The following is a 9,581-nucleotide window of genomic DNA, read 5'->3' as shown; positions in this document are numbered from 1 at the left end:
GTTCATTAGTGTTTCATTAGTGTTTCATTAGTGTTTCATTAGTGTTCATTAGTGTGCATTAGTGTTTCATTAGTCTTCATTAGTGTTCATTAGTGTTTCATTAGTGTTCATTAGTGTTTCATTAGTCTTCATTAGTGTCCATTAGTGTTTAATTAGTGTTCATTAGTGTTCATTAGTGTTCATTAGTGTTCATTAGTGTTTCATTAGTGTTCATTGGTGTTCATTGGTGTTTCATTAGTGTCCATTAGTGTTCATTAGTGTTCATTAGTGTCCATTAGTGTTCATTAGTGTTTCATTAGTGTTGCATTAGTGTTCATTAGTGTTTCATTAGTGTTCATTAGTGTCCATTAATGTTCATTAGTGTTTCATTAGTGTTTCATTAGTGTTTCATTAGTGTTTCATTAGTGTTCATTAGACACATTATCAAGTTGATAATTAAGGCAATGAGACAAAGAAGCAATTTGCTGATTTAATCTCCTCTTTTTCTCTTCATCGTGAGTTACCGCCTGCATTGGATGGATGTTTTTCTTTTTCTTTAGTTTTACAACAAAATGTGTTGTGGATAAATGTCTTACCGCTATGCAGTTAGTCTTTTAGCTCAATGTTCCCACTTGTTCAAAGTACATTTCAATGATTTTCACTGCCTTTGAAGAGCGGCATCCATAATGAATGGCGCCAATTTTCATCCCAATTAGAGTGTTTATCTCAGCTTAGTTCACCTATAGTGTTGCCTTTGACTCTTGTGTGTGTGTGGGGGGGGGGTGATGATGAATTTTCATGAAGGACAAACACTGCACTTCAGATAAAAACAGCTTATCCAGCACAGGGATTTGAAGCTTCCGTGCTGGAATTAATTTCTCCAATTTGTTTGCGTTGTCTTAGCAGCCAATGTAGCAGGCATGGCACTGCTGGGTCATCGCTGTGTATTGGAAGGGAGAAGAAGCTAGGTAGCTTCTAGGAGGTACGTGGTGAGAGAGAGAGAGAGAGAGAGAGAGAGAGAGAGAGAGAGAATTGCAAAGCCATTCCTGTTTATAAAGGAGGTCGACTTAGCTTTCATCTGGTAAAATGGATTGCAAAGACCACATGGTATCACATCACTCCATATGTTGTTGGTAAGAAGTAACAGGGATACTGCAAGCCTTCTATACGCTGGTCAATCAGCTCTGCATGCGTTCAAGAGATACATCATTATTATGTTCTCTGTTATCTGCCGTTTACAGTTTGTTTCATGTGTACATTTAGATGCTGCCTGCATGGTGAAGGGTGTGTGAGTAGACGATTGCAATGTGACAATATTTACGTAAGCCAGAAAACAACAGATTTAGCACAGAGAGATCAATGGCTTTGTAGAACTGGAAGAGGCACATGGTTTCAGCAGACTTCTGTACAGTAGGCCAAGGAACATACAGTATGTAATAGGAGTGAGCTATTATGCTTAGTTTCCCTTGTCACTGCATACTGCCCAACTTCTGCCCTCTCCCCTTCTGACTGCATGTGTAGCCCCTCCGGCTTCAAATCATCCACCATTGTTCCATTGCAGAAAAAAGCAAGGTGACCTTACATGATTGCACCCCAACCCTTGTTTCATTGATGGATTTCATATCTAAGCTCCCTTTCTAAAATGTGGTTTCAGTCTCTCCCCATGAGTGAGATGCACGTGTGTCCCTCAGTCGCCCCCCATGAGTGAGATGCACGTGTGTCCCTCAGTCGCCCCCCATGAGTGAGATGCACGTGTGTCCCTCTGTCGCCCCCCATGAGTGAGATGCACGTGTCCCTCAGTCGCCCCCCATGAGTGAGATGCACGTGTGTCCCTCTGTCTCCCCCCATGAGTGAGATGCACGTGTCCCTCAGTCGCCCCCCATGAGTGAGATGCACGTGTGTCCCTCTGTCTCCCCCCATGAGTGAGATGCACGTGTGTCCCTCTGTCTCCCCCCATGAGTGAGATGCACGTGTGTCCCTCTGTCTCCCCCCATGAGTGAGATGCACGTGTGTCCCTCTGTCTCCCCCCATGGCCATGAGTGAGATGCACGTGTGTCCCTCTGTCTCCCCCCATGAGTGAGATGCACGTGTGTCCCTCTGTCTCCCCCCATGAGTGAGATGCACGTGTGTCCCTCTGTCTCCCCCCATGAGTGAGATGCACGCGTGTCCCTCAGTCTCCCCCATGAGTGAGATGCACGTGTGTCCCTCAGTCTCCCCCATGAGTGAGATGCACGTGTGTCCCTCAGTCTCCCCCCATGAGTGAGATGCACGTGTGTCCCTCTGTCTCCCCCCATGAGTGAGATGCACGTGTGTCCCTCAGTCTCCCCCCATGAGTGAGATGCACGTGTCCCTCAGTCGCCCCCCATGAGTGAGATGCACGTGTGTCCCTCTGTCTCCCCCCATGAGTGAGATGCACGTGTCCCTCAGTCGCCCCCCATGAGTGAGATGCACGTGTGTCCCTCTGTCTCCCCCCATGAGTGAGATGCACGTGTGTCCCTCTGTCTCCCCCCATGAGTGAGATGCACGTGTGTCCCTCTGTCTCCCCCCATGAGTGAGATGCACGTGTGTCCCTCTGTCTCCCCCCATGGCCATGAGTGAGATGCACGTGTGTCCCTCTGTCTCCCCCCATGAGTGAGATGCACGTGTGTCCCTCTGTCTCCCCCCATGAGTGAGATGCACGTGTGTCCCTCTGTCTCCCCCCATGAGTGAGATGCACGCGTGTCCCTCAGTCTCCCCCATGAGTGAGATGCACGTGTGTCCCTCAGTCTCCCCCATGAGTGAGATGCACGTGTGTCCCTCAGTCTCCCCCCATGAGTGAGATGCACGTGTGTCCCTCTGTCTCCCCCCATGAGTGAGATGCACGTGTGTCCCTCTGCCTCCCCCCCATGAGTGAGATGCACGTGTGTCCCTCAGTCTCCCCCCATGAGTGAGATGCACGTGTGTCCCTCAGTCTCCCCCCATGAGTGAGATGCACGTGTGTCCCTCAGTCTCCCCCCATGAGTGAGATGCACGTGTGTCCCTCGGTCTCCCCCCATGAGTGAGATGCACGTGTGTCCCTCTGTCTCCCCCCATGGCCATGAGTGAGATGCACGTGTGTCCCTCTGTCTCCCCCCATGGCCATGAGTGAGATGCACGTGTGTCCCTCTGTCTCCCCCCATGAGTGAGATGCACGTGTGTCCCTCTGTCTCCCCCCATGAGTGAGATGCACGTGTGTCCCTCTGTCTCCCCCCATGAGTGAGATGCACGCGTGTCCCTCAGTCTCCCCCATGAGTGAGATGCACGTGTGTCCCTCAGTCTCCCCCCATGAGTGAGATGCACGTGTGTCCCTCTGTCTCCCCCCATGAGTGAGATGCACGTGTGTCCCTCTGTCTCCCCCCATGAGTGAGATGCACGTGTGTCCCTCTGTCTCCCCCCATGAGTGAGATGCACGTGTGTCCCTCAGTCTCCCCCCCATGAGTGAGATGCACGTGTGTCCCTCAGTCTCCCCCCATGAGTGAGATGCACGTGTGTCCCTCAGTCTCCCCCATGAGTGAGATGCACGTGTGTCCCTCTGTCTCCCCCATGAGTGAGATGCACGTGTGTCCCTCTGTCTCCCCCCATGAGTGAGATGCACGTGTGTCCCTCAGTCTCCCCCCCATGAGTGAGATGCACGTGTGTCCCTCAGTCTCCCCCCATGAGTGAGATGCACGTGTGTCCCTCAGTCTCCCCCATGAGTGAGATGCACGTGTGTCCCTCAGTCTCCCCCATGAGTGAGATGCACGTGTGTCCCTCTGTCTCCCCCATGAGTGAGATGCACGTGTGTCCCTCGGTCTCCCCCCATGAGTGAGATGCACGTGTGTCCCTCTGTCTCCCCCATGAGTGAGATGCACGTGTGTCCCTCGGTCTCCCCCCATGAGTGAGATGCACGTGTGTCCCTCGGTCTCCCCCCATGAGTGAGATGCACGTGTGTCCCTCGGTCTCCCCCCATGAGTGAGATGCACGTGTGTCCCTCGGTCTCCCCCCATGAGTGAGATGCACGTGTGTCCCTCTGTCTCCCCCCATGGCCATGAGTGAGATGCACGTGTGTCCCTCTGCACATAATGGGAAAGATGTGACGCACAGCCGAGGTGGACTCAATGAGGTCCATAGTATGGGAAGCCGTTTAGGCCCTAAAGTGTTTGGCACCGTGTTATTTATTTGCAAAACTGTTTACACACATCAATCAGAAAACCCCTAAGTATATCAACTATAGCCAATAGAGCGTCGCAGTCCCGCCTCCTACCCTGGACCAGGAAATGAAACCCAATGCATTTTCCTCATAGACATTTCTTAAAGTATTTATTTGGCGGGACTGCGACGCTCTATAGCCTATATATATTTATTTTGCTCCTGCCTGCAATTTTGTGCACACAGCAGCAGCAACAACAACACAATGTGATAATTTGTGAACGAGGAAGAACAACAACAACAACGAGAAGATTTTCACGGTAAGGCTTCACTCACACGGTCACAACATTGTTGTATAGCTGATGCATGAGACTTGTTTACTGATGCAAGCTCGCAATTAATTTCCAATGGGAGTCACATGGTTTGACACAACATTTTTGTTGTATGAGGGGGAGGGGGGCAGTCGAAACACAGCCGAAAGCCATACAACAAAAATGTTGTGTCAAACCATGTGACTTCGGGAGGCATGTGGACAATGGACAGTTAAGAAAGTAATAGTTTGACCTGTTTTCCAAAATAAAATCTAATATTAATATGCGTTGTCATTTTTAAGTTTGTTTTTCACACATTTGGGGAAATATGGTAATGTAAGAATTTTGAACATTTGAATTCTGAATTAATGTTGCTCTGGAACACTCTGGTGGAGCTGTTGCCCCCGTGACCAGACTACGGATAAGCGGTTGAAGATGGAATAATTAAACAGCTAATACCAATCGTCTGTCAACAATAATTTGATGGTGTGTTTTAACAGAATCGGAACTGAATCAAGAAACTAATAATAATAATGCTAAGATGATGTTAGGTGTAGACGTACAGCAGTGGTAGTAGATCACAAAGGCTGTGCAGGTAGATCACATGATGCCCCTAAAAATATATCATTTGACTTTAAAATAGGCATCTGCCACTTGAATTAAGGCGACTTGACTTTTGACATCAAAAAGGGCCTGTAGCAGTAGGCTACCTCAGTAGCATTACAAAGTTATATAGGCCTACTAAAAAAACAACCAATTCCATTTTCACCCTTCTATTATATGTGACATCTACGCCACGCAACTATTCCAAAGGTACATTTTGTTTTAATCTATGTTCAGCAAGATCTCATTTAGCTGGGCATTTTGAAGGTAGCTCTCAAGTCAAAAAAGTGTGGGCGCCCCTGACCTTCAGTATATCAAAGTGTGGGCGCCCCTAACCTACAGTATATCAAAGTGTGGGGGCCCCTGACCTACAGTATATCAAAGTGTGGGCGCCCCTAACCTACAGTATATCAAAGTGTGGGCGCCCCTGACCTACAGTATATCAAAGTGTGGGGGCCCCTGACCTACAGTATATCAAAGTGTGGGCGCCCCTGACCTACAGTATATCAAAGTGTGGGCGCCCCTGACCTACAGTATATCAAAGTGTGGGCGCCCCTGGCCTACAGTATATCAAAGTGTGGGGGCCCCTGACTTACAGTATATCAAAGTGTGGGCGCCCCTAACCTACAGTATATCAAAGTGTGGGCGCCCCTGACCTACAGTATATCAAAGTGTGGGGGCCCCTGACCTACAGTATATCAAAGTGTGGGCGCCCCTAACCTACAGTATATCAAAGTGTGGGCGCCCCTGACCTACAGTATATCAAAGTGTGGGCGCCCCTGACCTACAGTATATCAAAGTGTGGGCGCCCCTGACCTACAGTATATCAAAGTGTGGGCGCCCCTGACCTACAGTATATCAAAGTGTGGGCGCCCCTGACCTACAGTATATCAAAGTGTGGGCGCCCCTGACCTACAGTATATCAAAGTGTGGGGGCCCCTGACCTACAGTATATCAAAGTGTGGGCGCCCCTGACCTACAGTATATCAAAGTGTGGGCGCCCCTGACCTACAGTATATCAGCAGAAACTCATTGGTGGAAAAACTAACCTTTTCTAGTGGACTTCTCATAGTAATAAATGTGCTTAGAAAAGTTGGATATTTTAATGTAAAATGTACATGATGTAAATTACCATTAGATGGTTACAGGTTGACGATTGAATACAAGTTTATTCCTAACGTTGATTCAATATAAAATCAACCAAAATGTGCATGAAGGGGGGGACGGGACGGGGGACGGGGGGTGGGGACTGCTAAAAGTTTCACCATGGTTCCGTTTCATATGGCATAATAATGCAGTGGTTCCCAAAAAGGGGTCCGGGGCCCTTTAGGCCGGGAGTTCCAGGGGGTCCCCAGCTAAATGATAGTTGGGAACCAAATGGACCCTTATGGGTCTGAGTGTACAAATGGAACCAAATGGACCCGTTAGGGTTCCATTTGGTTCCATTTGTACACTCTCAATTTGTACCATTTGTTCCATTTGTTGATCTGTTCCATTTGTACACTCTTTGTACCCTCTCAGAGTTAAATTAACATTGATTTTACAATATTAATTGGGGGTCCCCAGAAACAGAAATGCCATTAAATGGGGAGTCCGTATAGAATAAATGTCAAACTAACCCTAACTCTCACAAAAATGTAATCTGGAGTTGTTTGGGAAAAAAAACATTCATATGAGCAGGACTTGAACTGGACTGGTATCTAGTATAGTTTTCAAGTCTAATGCTCAGTCCACTAGGCCACTGAAATCACTACCATAATATGCATCTATGTCTGTATAGACGGTATGCGCATGCATAAAGTGAATGGCAGATCGAGTGGCAAAGTTAGTGACAAAGTGAATTTAATGTTCTTTGACTATATAGAAGTGTCTATTTGTACGTCTCTAAATGTTTTGATGAATTGAACAAGGTGGACCCTTTTGTAAACAAGTGTAATGCCTAATTGGGTCGTCCACTCACAGTTAACAGTCTTTGTATTGAGTTTGTGCTTGAAATGTACTGTAATTCTGCAAACTGTTAATAAATATTTCAATCAATCAATCAATCAATGTTGTTTAAAGTCAGTTAATGCATTTAATGGTTTGATTGTTGGCTGTGATAAAGGAACTAAAAGGTGACAAAGAAGAACAGCAGAGGAAAAAAACACAAAAGTCAGTTGGCAGTGAAATTCAGAACAGCGCCACAGCGCGTTGAGAAATATCATTACCTCGATCAGTAGTGGTTCATCAGCAGTTGAGCCGTTGAGCTAAAGAATCGGCCAGAATGTTCCATTTGTACACCCTCAGAGTTAAATTAACCTTGATTTCACAATATAAATTGGGGGTCCCAGAGATAGAAATGCCATTAAATGGGGGTCCGTGGACCGTGGACTAATTCATGTCAAATTCGCCCTAACCGTAACCTCACAAAAAAAGTAATCAGTGGTTGTTGGAAAAACATTAGAATGGTTCGAACCAATTAAATTATGAAGTTAGGACTCAAAGTCGGATATCTAGCCCACTAGACCACTGAGGACACTGTCAGGATGGGGAACAGTGTCTGTATTGACTATTTAAGCCGTGACGTAACCCGCTTTTCCAGAGCCACTTCCGGGTCTTTATTAAGGAAGCTTCCACATCATATTTTTTCTTTGTCATAGACACTTGTACAGTTACGTTAATAATTCTACTCGAGTTGAAAGCATTAAGGCCCATTTTAACCCTCAATGGCTTCCATTCTGAAAAATTACGTAATTGTAAAAAGATTCAAGCGTTGCTGTTTACAATGAGAAGCGGACCGGAGCTGGTGCCTACTAGTACCCGGATGTAATGTAGGACTACAATATGACTACAAGAAACTCGCGGGAAAAAACTCGCGGGCGTGGCCTCACACCGGAAGGAAGTGACGCCCCCCTCAAATACGGCGCAGAAGCGTTGAGGCACGTTTGGTCAGTGTTTGTTTGAGAGTGCCACGTCACACACCGTGTCCGTCGTCGTCTGCAGGCAGCAGGTAAATAAGGAAATGTTATTTAATGCTTAACGCTGTTTTTGTTCAAACATGTTATCGCTTATGAAGTTGTTATAATGTTTATATATGTTACTACGACTTTTTAAAACCATATCCCAGTAGCAGAGTGGGTACTGTCTTCGGTTTGTTAACTTCAGGGCCCGGGTTCTCGAACCCGTCGAGGACTGAGATTGCGTTTCCTTCTTACCAAACAAACACAATTGTTTTTGCATCTAGTCGAGGTTTATTATTCATTCAGTATTTGAGCCACGGACCACCACTCTACATTAATAGACTCTCACAATGGTGGTCAGTGGCTCAAATGGGTCTGAGAGGCTAGATGGCCTCAAATGGTGGTCCGTGGCTCAGATACTGAATGAATAAACAAATCATCCCGGCCGTTTCACTCATTTGGATGACTATAAAAAACAGTCAAAACGCTGCTGCTGAAATGATGATGAAAACGTTATTCTTTTAAAATAACATAGGCCTATGATTATTATCAATAAATTAATATTATATCCATTATCCAGCAATATGAAAACAGTGCACCACCTTGACAATATGAAAATATCAACAGCATGATTATGAACCCCCGCTAATCCGGGGGGGGGGTTATACGGCAAAAATAGCCGATCTATAAGCAACGCGACGTCCGTGATCGGGTACTTTTGGTAAAGAATTACCAAAAGTAGCCGATCTACAAGCTCTGCTCACAATACGGACGTTAACAGAAACGGCAGTCCAATAAATTACTGCCTACATAATGAAGTTTTAATGTATTTAGCGCAATTCAATGAAATAATGTTCGATAACATATATTTTTTAATGGCAGGAATTAATTAATATTAATAAAACATATGTTCGGAGACACAATTAATGTGTCTCACATGCATGTACAAAATATATATTGGACTTTAGCACATAGCTTTACAACCTCACCTTAATCCAAAAACTAATAAAATATAAGGCCTTCTACAGCAAGCAACTCATTCCTCTCCTAACGTCATGCGCTGGGCCTGGGTGATACAATGAATCAGATTATTAATACTATTGCAAATTAATTGTTTTATTATAAATAAATAAAACAAAACAATTGCAAATAAATGCACAGATGCAGATCATTTGTCTCGAGATCAAACTCAATACAAAGGCTGTTAACTGTGAGTGGACGACCCAATTAAGCATTACACTTGTTTCCAATAGGGTCCACCATGTTCAAATCATCAAAACATTTAGAGACGTACAAATAGACACTTCTATAGACAGAACAGGAATTCATCATAAAGGAGGTAAAAAGGGAAAAGAAATATATACAGTGAGGGGAAAAAAGGGGGGGGCGGGGGGGGGGGGGATTCAGATTTTACGGGGGCCAGTTTCGAATTGCAGCCATCCGTAGGTGCCCTTTGAGAGCGGTTTTGAAGGAGTCAAGGGATTCGCATGTCTTAATGACAGTTGGTAGGGCGTTCCACATTTTGGTGGCATAGGAGCGAAAAGAATTTAGTCCCTTGTTTGTGCCGAATCTGGGTTGTACATGGTTCGTTGCACTCCCTCTG

General features: G+C 45.8%; 1 protein-coding gene across 1 annotated transcript in view; it reads left to right on the top strand.

The window, feature by feature from the left end:
- Positions 1 to 579: 579 nt before the first annotated feature.
- LOC306927271 (long-chain fatty acid transport protein 2-like) overlaps positions 580 to 9,581 on the top strand; it is a gene marked incomplete at its 5' end in the record, with an annotated part of 30,812 nt that continues 21,810 nt past the window's right edge. The window contains 2 exons of the mRNA XM_079506980.1: positions 580 to 584; positions 883 to 947. Of these exons, the coding sequence (XP_079363106.1) occupies positions 580 to 584; positions 883 to 947 (70 nt within the window). The remainder of the gene's footprint in view (positions 585 to 882; positions 948 to 9,581) is intronic.

The sequence above is a fragment of the Electrona antarctica genome (genome assembly GCF_951216825.1).
Source record: "Electrona antarctica genome assembly, chromosome: 1".
Taxonomy (NCBI): domain Eukaryota; kingdom Metazoa; phylum Chordata; class Actinopteri; order Myctophiformes; family Myctophidae; genus Electrona; species Electrona antarctica.
This window is presented reverse-complemented; position numbering and strand designations above follow the sequence as displayed.